At 45.9% G+C, this 25517-nt stretch overlaps 1 protein-coding gene across 7 annotated transcripts in view; it reads right to left on the reverse strand.

Annotated features, from left to right (window-relative positions):
• The window catches only part of RFFL (ring finger and FYVE like domain containing E3 ubiquitin protein ligase), a 286407-nt gene that overhangs the window by 92188 nt on the left and 168702 nt on the right, over positions 1-25517 (reverse strand). For all 7 annotated transcript variants that reach the window (XM_078679598.1, XM_078679599.1, XM_078679604.1 and 4 more), the window contains one exon: positions 10587-11030. In XM_078679598.1, the coding sequence (XP_078535724.1) occupies positions 10587-11030 (444 nt within the window). The remainder of the gene's footprint in view (positions 1-10586; positions 11031-25517) is intronic.

The raw sequence follows: 25517 nt of genomic DNA on the forward strand, positions 1-25517 counted from the left end.
CCCATAACTCATGAGTTTCTAGTGCGTCCAGGAAGTGCTGGGGTTGTTTAACAGTGACCATATACAACTCTTTAGTATGGAGTCATGAGCCATTTTGGTTTTTGTACAGTAGGCAATGAATCTTGCTTTCATGATTCAATGTTGGGAAAACAGACGGAACTCCATACGGATTTGGGCGTGGGAGGTGGAGTTTGTTAGGGGAAACACTCTCGGAAACAGGCTGATTGCACTCTATCCAACCAGGTGAACGTTTCATCTTTAAAAGTAGTGGCGCCAAAAGCTATAGTGGATAGTAATTTGGCATCTATCACACTGATTAACTAGGTGAAGTCTGGAGAGTGGAGAGCTTTCTTGGTTCTTAGGAAGGCCTCCTCCAAGCTGCGAGCCACACCTTGCATTGCAGCGATTTGCGGACTCGGGCTCCCTCTGTGATCTATCCATACTCCAAGATATTTATATGTGGCAACTACCTCTATATGTCTCCCAGCGATGTACCATGGGCGCTGTCTTGCTCGATGCCTCGAGACTACCATCACCTTGGTTTTAGAGATATTGATCTTCAGAGCGTTTGTTTCACAATACGATGCCAGGGAATCAAAAAGTCGTTGAAGGCCCACCTGAGTTTGATCAAGGAGAATCGTGTCATCTGCGTATTGCATTGACTGGATTTTAACAGATACGATTCTGGGTGGGAAAGCTTGAGGGCGGGCCAGCCACTCAGGCAGATCTGCAAGGTACAAATTAAAGAGTAGAGGAGCAAAAATGCATCCCTGCTTTAGGCCTCTGTTGGTCAGCATTTTATTGGTTGTAGACCAACCAGTGGAAACTTTTATTTTGACCCAGGTAACTGAATAAAGAGCAATGAGGGCATTCAATAGGATCTGCGGGATACCACATTTGAACAATTTTTCCCAAAGCCTGGGACGGACGACGCTGCCGAACGATTTTCCCTTTGTTGCAAGAATATCCTCGATCATGTGGGCGAAGCAGATCAGATTGTCCTCGATGTGACAGCCCTTTTGGAAACCGGTTTGTGTAAAGGGTATTATTTTTCGGTCTTCCGCCCAGCTGGTCAATTCTTGTAGAAAGATGCTTGCATAGACCTTCCCTTCAATGTCAAGGAGGTCAATCAACCGATAATTATTGGGATTAGACCGCTGGCATTTTTTGTAGATTAGGAAGAGGAGAGAACATTACCAAGAATCAGGAATGGGTCCGCCCATTCTGCATGCCTCAAATAGCGGGGTCAAGAGCGCTGCCCACTTGTGAGTAGAAGCTTTGTATATCTTTGTTGGTAACTCATTTGGGCCCGGGCCCCTCCTGGACACATTTGCTTTATAATAAGTGCAACTTGTTTAGGGGCGATCTTGATAGTGAGTGACGTTCCAGTATGGGAATTAGGGGGAGTAGAGCTGTGATAGTTAGTCCAGTTGTGTCTGTCGGGCTCAACGTAAAGTACTTCAATATAAGCCTCCCAATCAGTGGGAGAGATATTTGTTGCGGTGGATGGTTGGCCCGATCTAACAGTCTTATTTACCCAGCTCCAAAATCTCTTTTGATCCTTTGATTTTATACTTTCATGGGCAAATGTCCAGTGCTGTTCTTCTTTTATCCTCTTATACTTGAACCTTGCCTTCCTATACTCTTTACGACTAGAGAGTAAATATGTGGCGTGTAATTATGTGGCACTGAGTGGTATTATATGGACGGAGGAAGTTAAAGTCAAGTGCCTCAGCAGCCCTCCTAATAACAGCAGCAAGTGTGTTTGTCTTCCCCTTTGGAGCGCTGCTCTCGTCCATGTGCTTCTTCCTGCCCTACTCCGTGATGTGCTCGCTGCTGAACCATGTTGCTCTTACCTGTGTGCTTTTCTCCCCATAGCACCCTTACACTCCCTCTTGCCCGTTTGCTTTTCTGCCTTGCACTCCATGTTGCCCCACCCTTCAGCTGCACCCTCTGTGTTGCTTCCAGTCCCTCGCCCGTGTTTCCCCCTTCCAGTTTTGTCCCTGTCGCTTCCCAAAAAAACAACAAAGGAGGTTTCACACTTTTTTCTTCATTTTGTAGGTGGAGGATGCTGTAAAACAAGGCTAAAAGGAATTGCCAAAGCTGACAGTTAATTGGCTTAAAAGTAAGGCAGTAGAATTAGTTGAGATGTGATATGATGGACTGCTTTTAATGGGAGCCCCTCCTTTTAAATGCCCTTCCTTTTAAATGCCCTGTTCTTGGGAGACTCCACACAGCCCCTCTACATTTTCCACAGAGAAAGACGGTCTGATGCTCTCCTGGGAAAGGTGGCCTGATGTTCCCCCGCCAGGAGTGAATGGAAATATCTATTGCCCGTCATAGAAGTCCATAGACAGTAGAAAGCCTCCTTACAAACTATAAAAGCGCTTTAGAGCCTCCGAGGTAGCAATTACTATATAAATGCCTATAATATTCATGAGCCGGCAGGTCTGCATTTCTCCTTTACGGAGTCTTATCCTTTACAAAAACAATACACACAGCTTAAGAGCTGGAGCCTCATGCTTAGTAAAATCGACACATGGATGTCATCTATACAGATGTCTACAGTATAAAAGCACTGCAAATCGCAGGTGTTACTTTAATCCAATTTTATGCTATTAAATTTTATTGTGCCAATAGTATGGCAGGTTTAATACGCTTTGTCATAAATCACTGCATTTGATGACGGTGAATGCCCAACTGACTATTTGTTAATGTCGGCCAAGCCGCAAAATAATCTCAGTGTGACAAAGAAAATTTGGAATGTGTGCAATCTTAGCCAGTACATGACATGCCATTTAAAGTAATTAAGTCAGCATATAACTTTATATTTTCATACATGAAGCACAGCAGTAGAGCCCGGCACTCAATATTTCGCTGGCGCTGAAGGCTTACTTCTGTCACACACATGGGAGAAGCGAAGAAGGCATGAGTAGGGTGGGTTAAAGTGGGGGGTAAAGGAGGAGCAGGTGAGTGAGCAGAGGTGAAAAGCAGCTCACAATGGAAATAGAAACACAGGGGTTGGGGATGGGCCCACACATAGAAATACACGGTGGAGTGGGGCGGAGGGGGGGAATACAGAGCATATGGGTGAGGGAGAAGTGTTCTAGAGAGCGAGCAGTAGGCAGAGGTGATAGCAACACTGGGAGTGGGGAGAACACAGAGCCTGGGGGAGAAGTACATGAGAGAACAAGTAACCAGAGACTAGAATGCAGCCTGCCCTCCATCTGACACTCAAGCCACCGCTGCTGCTAATTAAAACCAGATAGCACCCGGCCACGCTGTTGCTCGCTCACGAGCTCCCTAGGCCAGGGGAGAGAGAAGGCAGGACATGCACCCGCCTTTGGCCAATTGTGTGCTGTCTTTCTTAGATAAGACGCACGCAAAGGCTAATAGCGGGGTATGGAAAAAAAAAGCACACATGCAAGCGTGTGTTCAGAGTTTAAAGTCCTTACTAAAAGCCTCGCAGAGCAGCGCATGCGTGCTGGCTCAGGCGAGACCTAAAAGGGAGTCCGCTTAAGGGTCAAACATAAAACAAGCATTTGCAATGCAATAGGTCTCGCATTAGGAAAGTTTGAGGTATTGGTATTGTAAATGACACATTTTTTATTTATGTTTTGTTTTTGAAAATAGCGAAATTAATAGCTTTGTCATTGACAATGCCAATAGTTATAACTTTTGCAAATTTGACACCTATAGCACTTGTAATGTAATATGTGTTGTATTTACGTGACTTACATGTATTGATATTACAAATAACAATGGCTTTACATTTTTTTCAATAATTAATACTTAAATAAAAGTTATTGTAATTTATAATGGCAATAGCATAAAGTTTTGTTAATAACTTTTGTGAAGATTATGTTCAGTGTATTTTATTGTGACGAAAATCCAAGAACAGAAGTGAAATATTAACATCTTTTTGTTACCTTTGTAATAAAGCTTGAAACATTGAGAGAACATATTTGAACCAGGTGTTGTTGAATGGTTGCACAGATTGTATAAGCAGTGCAACTCAAAAACTATGTCACAATACAAAGGGGAAAATATTCTCTTTATCAATGACATTGTTGGACCCGGCCTCGTGGCGTGGTCCTACCCCTCCCGCATGGCGGGCCCCGGGCGACATCGGCCCTCCATCCAGCCCGGGTCGGCCTCGGGCACACCTCTGCACGACCTACAAACCACCAGATCCGCCACCCGGCGGCCCCCAACCTCTGACACGGCACACTCGGGCCGCCCCAGCATTACCGGTCCGGTGCCCACCCCGGACCCTCATTCCAGGCCCGACGCCATCTTGGGCCCATCACGTCACAGACACGTGGTCCCGGCCCAGCCGCGGCCACGGCCCCAGCGAGCCCGCCATCGAGGCACCAAGAGCCCTCCGGGTGGTAGAGTGGCCACTCAACCAGAGACAAGGAGAGGGGAGTTTCGATGGCTCTCCAACCGTCCCCGGATGCCTGGTTTCGATCGGCCTCCGGCCTCCCTGAGCGCGGGCTCCACCCCCTGCTGGGTGTCTGGACACCATCATCCCGGCTCCTCTGACCCCCAGGCGAGAGGGTCCGGACATCAAAGGACTCCAGACCTATATCTGGGCCAGCCCCGGGGTAGGACGGCAGTTGTATCCCGGAGTCGAGAAGCCTTGATGATGCTGTCGCGGCTGACCCTGAGACGAACTCACCTTGCTGTTCTACCTGGAACCTGCTGGCGCTGCCGCGGTCCATCTTCGCTGTAACCACCTTGGAGCCTGCTGGCGCTGTCGCGGTCCATCTTTGCTGTAACCACCTTGGAGCCTGCTGGCGCTGCCGCGGTCCATCTTCGCTGTAACCACCTTGGAGCCTGCTGGCGCTGCCGCGGTCCATCTTCGCTGTAACCACCTTGGAGCCTGCTGGCGCTGCCGCGGTCCACATTCGCTGAACCATCTTGGAACCTGCTGGCGCTGCCGCGGTCCACACTCGCTGAACCCTCTGGGAACCTGCTGGCGCTGCCGCGGTCCACACTCGCTGAACCACCTTGGAGCCTGCTGGCGCTGCCGCGGCCCAACTTTCCGGAACCCCCAGCTCGAGGATTGAGAGCTGTGAGTAGAGTCTCCTGGCAACCGACCATCTATAAGACTGTCCCGCTACCTTGCCCCTTGTCACGAGACTTTCCAGATCTCTGGATCTGCTGTATATATTGAAACGATACTTATTGCCAGATAAAGATTGAAAACTCTATCTACGTGTGGTGTGCATTTGTAGTGGTGTGATTACTCTGCTGTACGATCCTAGGAGAGGGCCCTCACGTCGGAGGCCTCTCGACATCGCTCGGTCCCTTCTCTGAAGGAGGGGTAGACCTAGGGGTGGTCAGTCAGACACCTTCTGCCTCCCCCGGGTTCGCCTTTCTAACAGACATAATATACAAAGTGCCAGAAAGAATGAGGGAAGGCCGGTTTTAGACTGCAGTGGACCGGGGGATTTCTTAGGAGGCTGGAGGCTGATTAAAGTGTTTTCAGGGCTGGAGAGACTGCCTGCCTCACACCAGCCTTGTAGCAGTAGGTGTCTCTGCCTATGAACCCATGCCAGCAACCCTACCTCTCATCGAGATGCAGTTCTCCATCCCCAAAGAGGCGTCCCCCATGGCTAGAGATCCAATGGTTTAAGAGGAACAGGTAAGAGGGACAGGAGCATAGGCAGATGGTGCGCGGCACAAGGCTTTAATAATCTCTTTCCTCCCGTTTCTATTGCAATTCTCTAACGAGTGCACCTTGGACAGAGCTCTGCACAAGCTCAAAGGCAGATGTTCTAGAAGATCATTCTTGCTGTACTTGTCAGTTTTTCTGTACCTATGCAGGCCAAGAGGGAAAAGGGAAAACAGGGAGCGACGAGGACAAAAAAGTACAGAGCAAGAAAGTGACAAAGGAGAAAGGGGTAAGAGAAAGTAATAGCATGAAAACAAAACAGGATAAAAAAGAACGAAGAATCAAGCTAGAAATGGAGCTGGAAAATCAGGTAAAAGCAGAGGGCAGACAAAACAACAAGAAAAATAAAACAAAAAACACACAAGGTTGAAAGATGAAAGGAAATACTGCAGAGAACAGAGCACTTACATGACATGTAGAACATAAAATAAGAGTAAAAGAATGACGGGAGAAATCAGATGAACAAAAAACAGCTGAACATGAACACAGGGCAGAAAAAAGAACAAGAGTTTGAAAAGAGAGACTAAGGAAAATGAAGTGGAAAAACACAAATATGAACTATAGCGAGTCACTATATGTTGTGAGCTAGAATGTGATATTACCAAACTGAAACCAAACCATTATTATAGCATAATCTTTCTCTGTCCACTCAGCACTCCCTTTCCATGACAACCAAGTTAAAGGACGTGTGTTACGGGTAAAGACGAGAGCTGATGTGGAAAGAAGATATCCGAGTCTTTAGACAGGTAGGTAATCTAGGCAGATCTACAGATAATGAAATCTTTCTTGAGACACAAGCAGTTGCTGGCAATGGCATTCAGGCTTGTTCAGGTTACATTCATGGATGGCTAAATGTTGTACATTCTGGGGTGATCTGTACATTTAACTTCTATTACAAACTGCTTTTTGTCTGTCTCTCAGAACTTGACCATAGTACCTAATATGCCTGAAGCACTATGTGAGCACACAATTCATGTATCCATTTTGTCAAATCAAGCGCACGGATGCGCGTCGAAGTTAAAGGTTTATAAACTGGCAGGGGACAGCCAATAAACACATTCAGCCTTGAATGTGACACGGACATAAACGGCGACAGGAAACCAATACGTCTGATTATTGTCACAAAACTGCTTCGCCGGTCCTATGAGAAATTGGGTTTTTTAGTCTGTGTTCAGAAAATCTGTATCAAACATTTCTTCCTGTGCATCGTGTCTGTAAAACTATCAGCACAAGTGTAAGCCAGATGAAAGCCAATCAATTGGCGGAGAGGATTTGGCATAACAGCTAGGGCGGTCGACCTCAAATCTGTGGAGCCGGGTTCCAGGCTCGGCAAGGACGCGCAGCATCCTGTGATTCTGGGCAAATCACGTAATCTCCACGTGCCTAACAAAAGGAATGTGTCCTCATGTAAAGCAACTGGTGCTGGTGTAAAGTGCTCTGATCCTTCGAGTCAAGTTCGCGCTATATAAAAAAACTGTAAAAAAAAAAAACTTGGAAGCAACATATTTTAACAGCTGTGATCAATGGTGCATGTTGAGGATCACAAGACAACGCTGTACGAAGTATGGTGGCTCAGCAGACTAATGTTGGACATCATGGGAACAGGTAGATAAAATGAGCGGCATTTAGTTGGCTAACAATAAACATCGTAAATCCAAAGGCGAACGTACCCTGTACAAGTAAAGGTGTTGTTGACATAGTATAAAATCGTTGATGTTTCACGACAATACTAAACAAGCAAACTCGCCACCGCAGCCCGGCTTCAACAGGAAGCCAGGCACCTTTGTTGGGGCACTCCTGTGTCCGCCGGAAGATTTCTGCCTTAGCTAGCGGGGCTCCCGTGCTCATGGAGAGCCCCGCGGCCCCCGCCTGTTAACCAAAATGACCCGCTGGCTGCCGAGGGACACGCAAGAAGAACCTGGTGAGTGGGGTGTGAGGGGGATGTGTGCGCGCGTGTCTGTGTGTGCGCGCACGTGTGTATGCGTGTATATGTATGCGTGTGTGTGTGTTAAAAGAGCCCGATGACTGGTTGGTGGGGGTGGGGGAGGGTGTGTGTACGCGAGTGTCTGCCTAGCATGACGCCACTTTCTGACCCACACTGTTTTGTAAACCGCGCGCACACAGCAAGCAGCCAGCAGCAAAAGCGCGCTCACGAGGACAAATCTGAGACAGCAGAGGCGCGTGGCCGAAAGTTGTCTCAGATTCGCAGGAAACTGGAAACAATAGTTGACGAGCTAGACCGCATGCTACGCATGCGCAACTCTAGCTCGACCTAACCAGTGATCGAAGCCCTGCGTGTGCCCGGTGAGTGGAGTTGGGAGGGTGTGTGTGTGCGCGTTTGTGTGTGTATGTAAGCCCTGCGTGTGCCGGGGGGAAGAGGGGGACGAGTGTGTGCGCGTGGGAATGTGTGTGCGCATGCGTGAGTGTGGCTGTGGCTGTGTCTGTGCGCGTGTGAATGAGAGAGGCGAGAGGCTGCTGAATGTTGAACAGGAGATGTGCACGTGGGCGCCCACGAGGTGAAATCCGCCGAGGGAAAGCGCGTGCACATCCCCTGTCCAACATTCCCGCAAGCTGGCGACATAAGGTCTTTCGCTGACGCGAGACCTAACAAGATAGCAGATCACCTCGTTTGCATGGCGCCAGCTTCACAATACAATACACAAAACTAAACATCCTAGGCGGCTAGCGCTAAAGTGCTTAACATTATCATGGCGCCAACTTTAACCGAAACTATTATATACATCAAGGAACCTTTTTTAGCCTTTCCACACGATCACTGCATAATAATGCAAACAATAGTTTGAATAGTAAATTGCTGCTGGCATTTTATGTAAAAGTTTAGCTTTTGACCCTCACGCTTTTGGGAAAAAGTTTGGGATCACGCTGCTTTTTAAGCGTCTTGCAAACTCCTTTGGTAAGTGATGTTCGTAATAACTGAAAATGCACCTTTGAGCGCGGCCCAAAAAAGTCAGGAAATGCAGCCTCCAACATTTTTTTAATAGTAAAGTGCTGCTGTGATGTAATTTAAAAGTGTCTGATTGCAAATTCTGTTTCCGTACTGTATGCAAAGTAGGAAGTATGGTCTGTGCTCTTGTATGTATAGAAAGGAAGGGCGCATGTATGCCTGTATCTATGTGTGAGGGCTGTGTGTATGCATGCGCACGTAAAGGCTAGCGCCTTCAGTTCTGTGCTAGTGTGTGCACCGTAAGAAGTGTGTTCTGTGTACTCGTATGTGCGGCGGGGAGGGGCGCATGTGTGCCTGTATGTGTGAGGGCTGTGTGTATGCATGCATGCGTAAAGGCTAGCACCGCGAGGGTGTCAGAGCGCTGCATAAGTTAAACATCATTCTGAAAGTGATGTTCGCAATAACTGAAAATGCAGCCTTTCAGCGCGCCCAAAAGAAGTCAGATAAAGCAGGCTCCAAGATTGTTTTAATAGTAAATTGCTGCTGTGATTTAATTTACAAGTCTGTGATTGAAAATTCTTTTTCCGTAGTGTATGAGACGTAGGAAGTACGCACCGAAAAAAATTCAGGAAATGCATGCTCCAAAATTGTTTTGTTTTAATAGTAAATTGCTGCTTTGATTTAATTTAAAAGTCTCTGATTGAAAAATCTTTTTCCGTAGTGTATGTGAAGTATGCGCCCCACAAAAATCACGAAATGCAGGCTCCAAGATAAGATTGTTTTAATAGTAAATTATTGCTGTGATTTAATTTAAAAGTCTCTTGCATGGAAAGTCTCTTGCATGTTTGCATTTTGTCTCATAAAATGCGGCTTTCATCGCAGGCCAAAAAAAAAAAAAACAGCACTGGAAAACGAAAGCGAAAAGTCGCCCACACAGAAATCTGCCAGCAGCAAAGGCGCGCGCACGAGGACAAATCCGAGACGGAAAATGCGCGCGTCCGACTCGTGTCCACATTCCCAAGTAAGTAAGAGGTATACTAAAGTATACCAAGAGGTCTCAAATGCTCGACCTAAAAAGCCTATGGGATTCAAAATCATTTGTTTAAAAAAGGATAATATTTGGTTCGGCATCCGTGAATGGCTGAATATACCCCTGACAAAAGGTGCATTTTCCCAGTAGGACTCAGAAATCCGCAACCTGGGTGATAATGCTTGCTGTCAAGCAGGCTGTCAGATTTGTCAGAGTATGCTGTTGGTCGCATTGTAGCTAGAAAATCATGGGATCAACTTGTTTCAAGGGAAAAGTTAGCAGATAGTTATCCAAGAGAAAGGGCATGATAGAACATTAGGTAGATGTTGGTGTTTAAACAGGACAGGCGACTAACAGTCTGAACGTTATCAGTAAATGAATTACTTATTTTAGACACCATCTTGAAGGAATTAAGAGCCACCAGGGTAGCTGGAGGGTCAGCATTTCGTTAAGCCACTGGGAAAAGCTACCAAAAGTGGTTGTAAGTTGAATTCAATATTAGCCTCTTACGTAGATTGAGTAGGTTGGACTTTTAAGAGGCAGCTTAAAGGATTTAGCTGGATGAGAGAGTTTGGAAAATGTGCTTATTTGAGAGTGGCAAAACTATCACCACTCGCAGTAGCAATAGAAGAGTAAGCAGCTGTTGCCTCCTCAGTGCAGCCCAGCAGCGGTATAAAGGAGAAGGCACCAGTAATCGACGAAGCCAGCAAGTATAGCAACACAGAACTGAAGGATCACTGAAGCATGGGACAAAATACAACCATTGTTATTCCATTTTTTAAATAAGTGCTGCCATGGATTGGCTTCTACAGTTTATTTCTCAGGTTATGAGAGTCATATCTGTTAATGTATGTGTTAGTCGTGGTGAGATCAAAATATCTCTACTTGCTTAGTATCATATTGCTAATTGTGCACAATACTGCAAATCAAATATCACCTTCAACTATATCAGCATCTTACACAGTATTTACCTGCGTATGTTCTGTCCTGTCGCTGGAGGGAAGTATCTCAGTATCTGATGAAGACGAAATACTTCCTGCGAACCTCCTATCAACCGGGGTCTGTGATGGGAGGGTGTTCTCCTCTGAAATGTGGGTGTTCTCCTCTGAAATGTGGGTGTTCTCCTCTGAAATACCTGGGTTAAGTAAGGTAGAGGAAGTCCGTGGGTCTCCCGCCGCGAGAGGCTGCTGGTTCAACACCAGATCAACTAAGTCCGCCTTCTCACGACACAGCTCAGTTGAAACATCATGCAGGGTCAAGTAGTCCCGAAGATCCTTCACTTTCATCTTCATCAATTCCACTCGCACAAAGGTCGTTGTTCGGAAGCGCCTGCAGAGGCCGCACAGCCGGGGACCTCCAACGGGTTGGGTGGAGCATGAATTGCAGAAGTTCTTCCCACAATCAATGCAGCTGTGCTGTTAAGAGAAATGATTACAAATATAAAAGTTTATAAAAGTCTGGTATTACCTTACTCACCATATACCTGAAAAACAGCACCCATAGCTAGCTAAGACGGGAGGCAAACAGTGATTCAATCATCCTAAGCAATGCATATTTATTTCTATATCGGTGTGGTGGTATTTTACAAACACTTCAAAATAATTGATAAGCTATTCTGCTCTTTAATCCCAAAGTCAACAAAACGAAACCAACTCTCAAAACGAAACCAACTCTCAAAATGCATCTACAAAGTGCAAATGTCTTGTATTCTTATACATGACAGAATGATTTTCGTTTGTCAGCGTAAAGTAACTGGAATTCATTAAAAACATTTTGTTTGTCCCTCAACATCTATGGGCATCTATGGAACTTATACTCCTCTATGCCAGAAAGTCTGTGAAGTGCCCAAAATCACTATGCATTAGTCAACAAACTTTTTGGAAACAGAATGAAAATAGCAGGTCATAGAAGCCATTTTATACAACAACCAACAATCGATGTGGCTCAGGGGAAACTGCACAGAAAGGGCAGTCATGGAGGCCACGTTCTTTTGCTGCTTCATGATGGAAGTACAGGCATGCAGGAGAACAAATAGTTGCCATACTAAGCAACCTGGTTTATATATTGGCTGTACCCATACTCCTTCACAACAGAGACGGAGCATACTTACCGCCCATATAATGTGGTCCATTTGCCAAATTTATATGTGGGCGGATCATAGATTTTGTGAAGGTGACTACTCCATCTCCTTCTTGGCCATCTCCGATGGGCCATCTGAGAATTAGCTATATGTCTGCCTGCCCAAATTAGAAGGATGGACATATAGCCATTTTTTTTTACTGCCTATTGGGCAGTAGTAACCAAAAATACCCCCCTCGCCATGGGAGATACCGCTTATGACGAGGGGGGCATTTCTTTTTTCCAAAACCAAAATCCAAATTCTGAACAGGGCAGGTGAGGAATCTGTAGTTAGATAGAGTCTACCAGAAAAGATGTTACGGAAGGTAAGTAACTTATTCATCTGATAAAAACTTCTAACCACAGATTCCTCACCATCTGAATAGATACCAAAGCAGTACCTCCTAGGTGATGGGCCTGTGGAATGACTCAGACCAAGCAATCTTGTAGGATAGATCAGGCAAACTGCCCATCCCGCTGAACTTGGTTGTCTAGGTAGTAGTACCTTGTGAACGTGTGGAGGAATGCCCACCTACCAGCCTGAAACATGTCAAAGACTGGTAAAGTGCTAGCTCCCTGGTACAAGCCTTTGCTCTGGTCAAGTGAACAAGTAAACCCTCTGCGGCTGCTTTTTGGCCAGTCCATAGAATCCATCTTGAAATCATCCTTTTGTGTTCCAGGCCTTTGTTTGTTCCAGAACACCCAACAGGTAGCTGATCGTCTTGTCTAAATTGCCAATTTCACTCGATGCAAAAATTAAAGGCCCTATTAGGATCGAGACTATGTAATCGTTACTTCTCCTTTGAATGATGAGGTGGTGCATAAAATGTTGACGGGGTGATGGATTTCCCTGCGTGAAAGGGAGTGACTACCTTGGTCAGGAATGCTGCCTTTATTCAAAGGACTACTTTGTCCAGAAAAAAAGGAAATTAATTGTGGAAAAGAAGTCAAAGCCTGAAGTTCACTCACTCTCATGGTAGACATAACTAAGAGGAACACCATTTTAAGCGTAAGTAATCATAAAAGAAAACTGTGCAAAAGCTTAAAGGGCAAGCACATCCGGTAGGTCAAGACAAGTTTAAGATTCCACTGTGGTATTTTAAAAGAAGTAGATGGGAACATATAGGGCAGCCCCTTCAAAAAACACATCACAACAAGTGATCTTAGGAGGATAAGTAACTTTTAACTGTGGCCAGGCTATGTCAGTGATAAACAAAACAATAATATATCAGACAGGAAAGCCTGCAGGGATTGGAAGTGACAAGAAGAACACCAAATAACAAACTTCTTCCAGTATCCTCCATAAACAGTCTTTGTAGAAGGGTGTTAAGCTACTAGAATAACACCAACTGCATCGAGAGGAAGATCAAATTCCAGCAACTGTGGCTGATCAATCTCCACGCAAGAGGTGTACCTTGTGTAGACTCAGGTGTAGTACCATGCTATGCTGCTACAACAGGTGATCTTTCAAAAGAGGTAGCCGGATTGCAGAAAAGATGCTTATGGCCAGAGGTTCAGGGTACCACACACTCCTTGCCCAGTCTAGAGCCACAACGATGACTTGGCCATGGTCTTTCTTGAACTTTTTAACCACTCATGGCAGGAGAGGTGGGGTGGAAATGAATATAGGAGTCCCGTGCCCCAATGCAAGCGAAAGGTATCTCCTAAGGATGACTGCCTTGAGAACTCAAACACAAAATTCGATACACTGCGCGTTCTCTGCAGTAGCAAAAACATTGTACTAGAGTTCTCCCTATTGCTGGAAGACTTCCTGTGTCACTTCAGAGGGTAACCTGCCACGTGTGATCCGCTAGGCAACATCAACAGAGTTTGCCTGCTCTGGGGTTTAAAGATCCCACCAGGTGCTGGATGATCCTCCTGAGGCTCAGCCGGGAGTGACCCACGCTACTTGCCACAATCCTGATATTTTATAATTGCTTTTAAACAAAAGGTATTCTTGTGTTGTTAAAAGCTTACTTTACCCACTTGCTCATTTTGCACATCCGCCTGCTCCGGGTTAGAAGTGTACCGCAAGGTCTCTGCGGGACGTCCGACACCGGGGCAGCCATCTTGAGGGGATTTAGGTCAGCGGGCTAGGTCTCATGCCCCTGACAGTACTTAAGAGCACTCTGCCGCAGCGCACACAGAGAAGTCCTCCTGAGACTCAGCCGGGAGTGACCCACGCTACTTGCCACAATCCTGATATTTTAGAATTGCTTTTAAACAAAAGGTATTCTTGTGTTTTTAAAAAACGTACTTTACCCACTTGCTCATTTTTCACATCTGCCTGCTCCCGGTTAGCAGTATACCGCAAGGTCTCTGCAGGACTTACGACACCGGGGCTACCATCTTGAGGGGATTTAGGTCAATGGGCTAGGTCTCATGCTCCCGACAGTACTTAAGAGCACCATGCCGCGAGCGCGCAGCGGACGCGATGCCGGCGCGCATAAGACAAGCCCGGCAGCGCCCTTCCGCGCTCGAAACGCGTTCAGCGCCAGAACCCCTGGACCAAACAGGACAGACACGACCCCAGGTATAAGTTATTCAGCTGAAGACATAATCAAATTCAATCCCACCTCCACTACCCAGAATTGTATTATCTTTCACCCTGAATCCATACGCCCCATGGGCCCCGTCAAATGTTTGGGGTGCAATGCCAACCTACTTAAGTTTATTGCTCAGCCCGTTTGTGATAGAAGCCAGGCTCAACCCTCAACTAAGCAGGACACCCTCAAATGTACTTGGAAATGTGCCTTGTTTAATGCTAGGTTACTAGTGAAACATAGTATAGAAATCGCCTCCCTTATACCGGATGAGAGAATACACGTGGCTTTCATCACAGAGTCATGGACAGATATGGGATCTGGACCGGATTTAGTTAAAGCTACCCCCCCTGACTACTTCTATCACACACTCAACAGACAATAGAAACGTGGGGGGTCTTGCTATTATCTACCATCATTCTATCTCTGCTTCTTTTAATTCCCTAACTATAGAAGGGTATGAAGCACTAGAATTTTGTCTTAAACTCTCCCATTACTATGCTTTTAGAGGCACCCTTCTGTACTGAGCACCAGGCCCGAGAAGCCCTTTTCTAACTCAACTCAGTAGCATATTAGACAGGGGAATTTGCTCCAACCCCTATACCATCGTAGGTGATTTCAATTACCATCTGAAATTACCTTTGGATCCGGACACATCTAATTTATTAGACCTCATGAGAGGTGGTAACTTGGAGCATATAGTCAGTGGTGCCACACATCTAGCAGGACACACCTTAGACTTATAACAGCCACACCTAAATACAAATCTATCTCAGCCAAAATAAAACAACTTCACTGGCTGACGATCAGCAAAGGTTCCCAATTTAAGTCACCGTGCCTCGTTTTTAAGGCACTTCATGGCATCGGACCTGATTTTCTTCAACAACGCTTTATTTGGTATAAGCCTGTTTTACGGTCTGCTGACCAAAAACTTATTAGCATCCCTCGAGTCAAAGCTAATTGGGGCGGAAGAAGTTTCACGATTAATGCGGCCAAATCATGGAACTCCCTACCATTGTACATCAGAAGCATTCTCAATATTCGGCTTTTTAGAAAGGCATTAAAAACATGGCTTTTTTCAAGATAACCAGCTAGTTATATGCTTGACCCACAGAAGGTCTTCTCTACAGCGCCAGGACACCCACGGGTATCAGTTTGCGCTCCACAAATGCATATAACATTAACATCAGAAATATGCTCTGAACATTCAGCCACTTCCAGAGACAAAGAGCATCCTGGCACACAACGCTCAATCCCACTCCAGCCTATTTGTTGTACTACCACATGGCAGTGTATTGTCTGTGCCACATCCGTTCTGCTATGACAGTAGGGTGGAACTTACAAATTGCTCACAACTTCAGCTGGTTGATGTGGAGGAGAGCTTTCTCCAGAGACCGGAGTCCTCTGATCTGCATCTCTCTCAGATTACCTCCCCAAGGCTATAATGATGAATCTGTCATGGTATCTAACTTTGGGTGGGATCAGAAGAGGGGTCTGCCACGGGTCCAACTGCGGTTGAGCAACCACCACTGCAGATCTTTTGCAGTCTCCTACCACACCCGGATAGAATATGACAGATTTCCTTGGTGCTCAGTCCACTAAGACATCAGATGCCACTGCAGAGTCTACATGTGCCATCTGGTGTGAACTACAAGCAGGATGCAAGAGGCCAAGAGGCCCAGAAGCTTTAGAGCCACTCTCACTGAGATACAGCTCACAGGACGAAACACTGGGATCATAGTCTAAATGTCTTGGACTTGTTGAGGTGAAAGAATAGCTCAGTAGATCACTGCTTCCAAGATGGCTCCAATGAAGAAAAGTCACTGTGAAGGAGTCGGGTATGATTTCTGCACATTGGTGGAGAAACCAAACTATGTCCACAGGTTGCCCGTCATCTGGAGAGGTTTCGTAAATGTTTGAGTCAAGCCCACCTTCAGTAGCCAGTCATCGAGGTATGCAAACAATGGTATTCTCAGCCTCCACAGATGGGCTGGGACCACCACCATCACCTTTGTGAACTCTGAGGTACACATGTCAGGACAAAGGGGAGTAATGAGAACTGAAAGTGCTCCAGACATGCCTTAAACTCCAGGTAGCACCTGTGGGATTGCAGGATGGAAATGTCGTAGTATGTATCAAACAAATCCAACACTACCATCCTGTCTGATGGATTGAGGGCAAAGAGAGCTTGGGCCACGGTGAGCATCTTGAACTCGTCTTTCCTTAAGAAAAAGGTAAGAGTGTGAAGATCTAGAAAGGGATGAAGGCCGCCAACCTTATTTAATATCAGCAAGAAAAGGGACTAACAACTAGTGTGGATTTCTGAAACGGCACCCTCTCTATTGCTCCCTTAGCCAAGAGCTAGAACTTCTCCTTCGAGTATAGACAAGTGGCCGTCTGGGAGATGTTGTAGTGTAGGGGGTATGACTGAAGGATAGGTAAGAAAGGCTAAGGAATAAACATGTTCCACAACCTGGACTACAGATCAATCTGAGGTAATGCTCCTCCAACCGGAGAGGTAAAAGGCAATTTGAACTGCAACAGAATGATCGTGGGATGTCAAGTTCAAATTAAAGAGGTTCTGATGCGGCTGCGGAAGGAGGGGGTGTGGTCTGGGCAGAACACTGCCCTTTAGGTTCTGAATGTTGCAATTCTGCTCCCCAACGCCTCTAAAGGACTGGGCGGGGTACTGCAATTGAGACAAATACTGCATTTGTCTCCGTAGGTTTACTCTTCCAAAGTCACGAAAAAGATGTTGCTGTTGGGAAAGCTGATGGAGCCAAACCCAGAAAGCGGGCGATGGCTTTGCTCTCTTCAAAGCTTTGAAGGGCTGAATCTGCCTTTGCTCCGAATAGCCTAGAGCTATCAAAAGATATATCCATCGGTGATGGTTGCCCATCTGTAGAATCAATGCTGCAATAGCAAATCCGGTCCCCAGGAGCAGGTCTTAGCCTTCTTACAATATGTCTATTTATTGAGGGGGGTGGAGGGGTGGGGGCGGGAGGCAAGATACTGGCTTAGCCCAGGTGCCCATCAACATTTGTCAGAACCTCACTGAATGTGCTGGGTCCAACACTTCTGTATACAAAGTAGTTTTGACCTCTTGAGTAGGTAGAATAAGATCAATAGTTTCTACCCCCTCCTCATTATTGCGGCAAAGAGGGCTGCATTTAGGTGGCCATAGCAGGATTAGGTGGTGCCAGTCCGATTTCAGGTGAAGTGTCTAGATCACTTGCGTACTGTAAATCCTCCATCCTATCCGGAGTATAAGGCTGATGTCCAGACAGATACTACTTTCTAAAAAAATCAGGCTCAGACTGAGCATAAACCCTACTAGTAGGGAGGGGCTTTGGCTTCAGAATCCAACAATATAATTGGATCTGAAGCCGAAGTTGGTGATGCCGATATCCGCAATGGACAGGGCAACAGTGGCGCATGGCGCCAATGATGAAGCCAAATACGTTGTTGGGCCAAGATTTGATGGACCTAGAACCAGCACCGACCTTAACTTCAGAATGAGGTCAAGAGGCACAGCTGGACATAGCTGCACAATAGAGAAGATGTTCAAGAAAATCACAAATCTGTCAAATGACTGTTGAAGCTCCGGATCCGTGTCGGTTGGAGCAGAAAGGAAGGACATCACAGAAGTGTGAGCAGGTGACTTATATATACTGGTCCCGACGTCACGTCCGTACAAGACAGGGCAGCACTAGGTAGCATGATATGGCCTGGCATTACCTGCCTGCGCTGGATGTCTATGCAAAAGTGTACGGATCCAGATTGGCACCCGGGGATATTCATAAGGTGAGGAATCTGCGGTTAGAAGCCTCCATGAGAACTAAAGAGCAACCCTACAATCTTTGGTCCAGACAAATCACACAAGGCCTTTGAATACAGGCACACATCTTGGAACACTTTCATCCTCTTCTGGACTTTAATGATCAGTTCCAATATAAGAACACTAGTGCTAGTGTGCGTAGTAAATGGCATGTACAATAACATTTTATCATATCCTTAATGTTTTGCCACAACGTTTTTTAATCACCTCCAGCACTGATGGCAAAGGCAGTTGACTCAGGTTCTATATTAAGGACTGCCCTTTTCACCCTTATCTGTTTTTTAGCATTCAATATAGCTCTCCGCTGCCAGTTTCTTAACACAAAACAACATCATCTACCTATTTCTACTTTATCTAACAGTCTTCAACATGATTACGCACCATAATAAAAGGAATTGTTTCCTGCAAGACACATGCTTTTATCTAGATCACTGGTCTTTAAAAAGTTTCATGTCGAGCTAATGTTGAGTGAAAAAAAATGCTAGCACACCAAAATCTGATGCAAGCTGCTCAAAGGTTGTTCTATATGTTTCTGTAGGCACACCCAGCCTACTAGGTCAGTCGCTGCTGGCCCTCAAGAGCACCTGAGAGAGCCAAAGATGGATCCCACCAGAACAACAGTGGACTGACGTCCTTAACACCTCCCACCCTTACAGCAACCAACCTAGAATAGGCTGTCAAGAACTTCTCCGCCTGGATCACTGACTGCACCAACAGAGTCGCCCCCATCATGTCCACCAAACTCAAGAGATCCCCCAAAAAAGCCAGTTGGTACACCACTGAACTGAGAATCACAAAGCATAACTGGAAAGGAAATGGCGCACCACCAAGGGACTCACTGACCGAGCCACATTCAAGGCATCCTTCAACCATTACCCTCAACTCCTGAAAGAGACGAAAAGGAGTGCCCCTGCTGACCCCATCAAAGCCAGTTCTGACCACAGCAAAGAACTCTTCAACATTGTCAGAGAGTTCTTCGATCCCTCTGCCATCGAAAACATAATCTCCCCTTCCCAGGAACTCTGCAACACCCTAGTGAATTTCTTCCACGACAAGATCTCAAACCACAGCCAGACTGGCCATAGCGGGTGTCAGGCATTTTCCCAGTAGGCTGGAAGGGTTAAGCGGTGTGGGTCGTTTATGTTACTGGGGGGCGGTTTTGCAGCAGTGCTGCAATATCAGCACCCTGTAACAAAAGCAGGAGCAGGGCTTCTCACTAGTATTTCGGCCCCCCTCACCCCTCTCCCCGGGCCTGTCCATCTGAATTGTAAGGGCTGGGTTGTGTTCCCAGTCCTGCCCTGTCTCCAACATCTACACCTTCGAACCCCAAATCATCCTCAGCCTCCTCTTACTCCCACAAATACAAACCCTGACCACATGCCCACCATATGTGGCTAGCTCACCACTCAAAATACCACAGCCAACATGAACTCCGTCTACTCAGGAGCACCCACAGACCCCTGTCCCCACCACATTTTCAACCTCAGAAGCAAGACAATCAGCAATGAGCTTAGAGTCATCTTCAAAGAATTCATTACCACATCCACCTTCCCCGAAGAATGGAAACACGCAGAGGTCAAACTCCTTCTCAACAAACCACCCGCCGACCCCAGTGAAACCAAGAACTACTGTCCCATCTCTCTGCTCCCTTTTCCCGCCAAAGTACTAGAAAAGGCCATCAACCACCAACTCATGGAACATCTGAAGAACAACAATCTGCTTGACACCTACCAATCTGGATTCCGTACCAATCACAGCACCGAAATCGCCTGATCGCTGCCAAAGATGGCATCCGAACCCATCTTCACCAGGAAGAAATGGTGACCCTGGATCCTTCCCGACCTCTCAGCAGCTTTCAACACTGTATTCCACCACACACTTATCAAGAGGCTTCACCGCATTGGAATCCAAGGAGACGCCCTTCAATGGATTGCCTCCTTCCTCACAGGAAGATCCCAGACAATCGTCTACCACCTTTAATCTCAGAACTGAAGAACATCACCTGAGGTGCCTTTCAAGGCTCATCCCTCAGCCCTACACTGTTCAACACCTTCATGGTCCCCTTGGCCAACATCGTCAATACCCACGGACTAAACATCACATCCTACGTCAACGAAACCCAGCTCATCCTCTCGCTGTTAGAGGACCCCTCCACCACGATGGCCAACTTCCACAGGTGCATGACAAGCGTTGCCGACTGGATGAAAGACCACTGCCTAAACCTCAGACGGAAGTATTCATCTTTGGGAACAACACCTCCCCACTCCCCATGGAGCAACACCTGGTGGCCTTCTGAACTAGGACCCTCACCCACTCAGACAGACCATGCCTGCAACCTTGGCATGATCCTGGACATCAAGCTCACCACGAAAAACCAGATCAATGCAGCATCCTCCACTTGTTTCCTCACTCTGCGCATGCTACGTAAGATCTTCAAATGGCTCCCCGTCAACACCAGACGAATCGTCACTCAAGCCTAGTCACCATCCAGCTGAGCTACGGCAACGCCTTCTACTTAGGAATCACATCGCACGTCCTGAAAAGATGGCAAACTATACAGAATCCAGATTCATCCTCAACCTCCCAAAACGACCCCACATCACCCCCCACCTCAAGACGCTCCACTGGCTCCCCACTCAGAAGAGATGTCAATTCAAGATGCTGATCCACACCTACAAAGTCCTACACAATCAAGGACCAGCATACATCAACCACAGCCTGAACTTCCACCAACCCTTCAAACACCTGCGCTCCGCCTCCCTCTCTCACACTTCTGCATCCACCAAAGCAACAGTGGAGGACGTTCCTTCTCCTACCTTGCTACGAAGTCATGAAAAGACCTTCACCTCAGGACCTCATCCTCTCTGTTGGAACTCAGGAAGGGTTTTAAGACCTTGCTGTTCAACTGAACCTTCCCTAAGCCACAGGTTCACAGTAACTGGATACCCTCACAGGTGATTAGCCGTGCTTTATATAAGTCCTCTTTGTTAGGCTTAATATTTGAACGGAACCGCGAGAAGCCCTTGGTGGGCCCTCACATAGGCCTCACAGACCTTAATCAGGCTATTGCAGACTCTTGGTATGCTCTTTTAGACCCTCTTCAACTTCATCAGCCACACTGTTTTGCTCACCAAAAACCCTCAAAGAACTCTTTAAGAGGCATTAAAAATCAATCACCTAACCCTAAAGACCACCACCACCAGCCCTTGATCCCCAGATAACCCCACAGAACATCTGCTAGTTCTCAGGCCCGCACTCTGACCCTACGAGATATCCATGTTGTGATCCTCAGAGTCATCAAAAAGCCCCTTGATCCACTTGCCCTCAAAGTGAAGTGACTTCCTGCCAGTGTGGCCTCAATCCCCCAGCCCACTAAGCTCCCGGTGGAGACCGGAAATGTATTATTATGCAGCTAGTAGAATACCAATATCCCTTCAAACAAAATCCAGAATTTAAGCCTGTCCAATCACAATTGTAACATTTTCATTTTATAAATCCCAGGTTCAAATCCTAGTAAAATATCTTTGTGGACTGAAGTTCAGTGTTGATCTCTATGTAATCTACAGATCACAGGTTTCTATCCGGAAATGTAGTCCAAAGGTTATATATCAGCATGCAACATCTGGATGGCATCTGTATGACATATGTATAAACTGATGCTAGGCGTAATTTTTCAAAGACGAATTCAATTAATACCATGGAGTTGGGCTTTTGTATTAACAAGTCCGTTTGCACTCTGTGGATATTCATGATCAATATTAATACAACTACCAATATAGGAACTAATCATTGCACATTATTGAATGAATGAAGACATGACGCAACACAGCAGTTCTTTCTATTGCTCTTCTGACATTCTCACTCCCATCAAAACCATCCATTGATCACTCTTATCAGGCTGCAACCGCACAATCACATCTCAGCCCAATACAATATGTGAGGCACTGAGCTATGCTTGCAGTGGAAACCAGGATGTAAGACGGCTGTTGCACAAACTCCTCCACTGATCTGTAGAAGCGAATATGAAGCTGTTGTAACTGAATTATAGAAGTGGTATCTTCCGTCCACCCCTTTCCCTTTGGCCCCAGTTGGTATTCCCCAAGCGAAGCTGACAATAGAATGTTGGTGCTTTTGTTAGTGAGGAGAGTGGATGGCCTATAAACGAGTCGTGACTCAACAGGCGTCTTGTCATTTTATTCGGAATTCCTACACTGGCGACGAGGATGGGATTTTGCAGATAGGGTAAATGGATGGCTGAATAAGAAGAATGAACTTGAAGCCAGCATTGGGGATTACTGGGAAGTCAGGAATTAATTAAGTGTCATTGGAGGAAGAATCTATCGCAACAACAGGGTGGTACCACCCAAGGACCTCAGGATGAAGGTCATTGACTTGGCACACGAAGGCCATCTGGGGCGTAGCACTACCAAAGCCAGGGTAAGGACAAGTTTCTGGTTCCCCAGGATGGATGCCATGGCTGAACAACTTGTAAAGGAATGTGGGGCGTGTGCCAGGAGCGACAAATCCACGGCAGTGCAAAAAGCACCTTTATCTCCAGTAAATGTGCCAACTAAACCATGGGGCAAGTTGGCCATGGACATCATTGGACCAATGCAGGATTTAGGAGAAAAGAAGAGATTCATGATAGTCCTGATCGACTACACTACACATTGGATCAAGCAGAAGTTCGTTCACAGTGTCACCACCAAGCTGGTGATAGTTCTTGGATGATGTGTTCTGTGAAGAGGGAATACCTGCGACCCGTGTGACCGACAACAGGGTACAGTTCACCTCAGAAGAAATGCGAGATTTCCTCAGGAAGATGGACATAAAGCATGAAACCACAGCCTTGTATTGCCCGAAGGCCAATGGTTTAGTGGAGCGCGCGAACAGGCTCATCAAGGAACATATCCAGTTAGCTGCCACCAATGGACATGACATAGGAGGTTCACTTAAGAAATGTCTGTGGGCATACCACACCTCACCTAATAAGGTCACGGGCATATCTCCTTTTGTGGAATTGCGTGGTAGAGAACCGTGCACAAAATTTAATCCCAGTTGGTTAAGTGGGGGCGAGGTTAGAGAAGTGGATAGGGAGGAAGTAGGAGAAAAGATCAAGCAACACCAAGACAACTACAAGCAGTGGTATGCCACAAAACACGGGGTGAAGTGTGGCAAGTGGGAGGTAGGTGACATGGTACAAGTCAGGAAGAACAAAAAAGGGGGGGCCACCCAAAGTAAATACTATTCACCTTGCAAAATTGTCAAAGTGTTAAAAAATGTGGCCCAACTTGAAAATGGTCAATGGTGGAGTTTTGATAATATTGTAAATGCACTTGTGTAAGTTCTGTTCTTGCTTACCCTTTCCCAAGGTCCCTTCTGCAAAATCTGTATTCCCACTACCCTGGGGATCGGGGGTTTTCAATGTCACCCAATATGGAAGGGAGATGTGTTGTAACTGAATTATAGAAGTGGTATGTTCCGTCCACCCCTTTCCCTTTGGCCCCAGTTGGTATTCCCCATGCGAAGCTGACAATAGAATGTTGGTGCTTTTGTTAGTGAGGAGAGTGGATGGTCAATAAACGAGTCTTGACTCAACAGGCGTCTTGTCATTTCATTCGGAATTCCTACAGAAGCCTATTTCAGAAAAGAGAATGTGCACACAGAATTTCAATACCTCTACTAACAGCACCTGCGGCCGAGATGATTGCACAATTTTAGGTGGTAGTTGCCTAGAAGATATGGGATGGAGCTAAAGTAAGTCCTCCTGGCAGCACCCCTAAGTGATCCAACACCTCTGCCTTACTGAGGAGATATTCCTGCCCTGAATGTACTAACACTACCCAATAGCTTTAAACTAGTCACTTCTGCACACTTTATCCAGATTAAGCACCTTCAATTCTTGCACATTAAGCCCCTCAAAACTTCTTCGCAACAGATACACTTCTGATTTTTATCGCATTATTTAGTTTATACTTTAAAGATACATCTTTGTATATTGTATAAATGCTATGCAAGAAATGTTCCCCAGGACTTAACCACGCTAAAAAATAATCTTTTCTACTTAAGGCATTGTTCTGTTCATTTTGCACCCCTATGAGGTGGATTGCTATCATGGAGAGACCTTGAGCAATTGGCTAACGGCAAATAGTTTGAACATACATCAAGAGGGTCTTTGATCCCTTGCTGTTTATTCGGATAGGACATTATTATTGTGTCTATTTAATGATCACTCACTTGCCTGTAGGAGAAGTCAGTAAAGGCTTCAGGATAAAGTAAACGGTTTGCAACTCCAGTACCGTCGAAGACCATGTTTGCCAAACTGGAAAAGGTTTCCCATAAAAGCATGGAGACAACTGCAAGCTATCCATGACATTGCTACCATATACTAACAATCTTAATCATGTTTACATTCCTGACCCACCATGAAAGGACTGCAAATTTGTCTCAGCCAGAGACAATTTGTCACCACAATGACTCCAACACAGGCGCCTCTTCGCTGTAAAGAAAAGTGTACCCGACTGAAAGAGCAAACTCCTGATTTGCTTCCATCTATCAATGTACCAGGATAATCTATCATTTGCACTGATATAAGATATGATCAACAGAGATCCATGTGAAGTTCAAGATCTTTCTTGTAGGTGTCAGTGTTTAGCAGCTATTCGTACAGATGTAGGTAAATAAAGATTCCCCATCTTTTGAGACACTGAGAAACAATGCTGAAGAGGCATCAGGAGGATACACTTGGAACTTTAACTATAAGTAGTTGTTATTCACCACACCCCAGTAAAGTGATGAGAGTTGTGAGGAAATTCTTTAATCAATAACTAGCATCCAGACATGCTCTTTCACATTAATACATTTTTCAGATTTAGATCCTGTTTTTCTTATTGTTTCCCTCTTTCATAGATGCATATAAAACAAGGGACCCCTTGTTTTTTTAATCTTGGGCATTTACTCTATTGCCTGTTCCAATTGTAAACAAGACCTTCTTGAAAGAACTTGTCCCATTGTGCGACTAGACTTTGTGGATGGGATGTTAAGAGATGGAAACCTAAACTTCAGGATATAGATACGCCTCACAATATTTAATACCCATCTGTATTTTGAATTCTTCTGCCAAGTTTTCAGGTGTTTACAATGTTCCCTGTCCTCAGTGAAGTGCGAAGGCGAAAAAGAGAAATAACTATTAAGCTGCTGCCAGGTACTTTCAGAGAAAGGCAAATTGTTGTTCGACTCATATTTCCTTTATAGTCTTCTCTGAAGGAAGTGGTGTGGGAGGCGCTGATGCTGTGAATCATGATGCCTGAAAGGCTGCGGACTGCTGTGGGAGGGCTTCTCCGAAGATGTATACTAATGACTAATAACATATCCTCTCTTTAGGTCGAGCCTGCGTGAACATG

Source organism: Lissotriton helveticus, chromosome 3_1, assembly GCF_964261635.1.
Source record: "Lissotriton helveticus chromosome 3_1, aLisHel1.1, whole genome shotgun sequence".
In the NCBI taxonomy this organism is placed as follows: domain Eukaryota; kingdom Metazoa; phylum Chordata; class Amphibia; order Caudata; family Salamandridae; genus Lissotriton; species Lissotriton helveticus.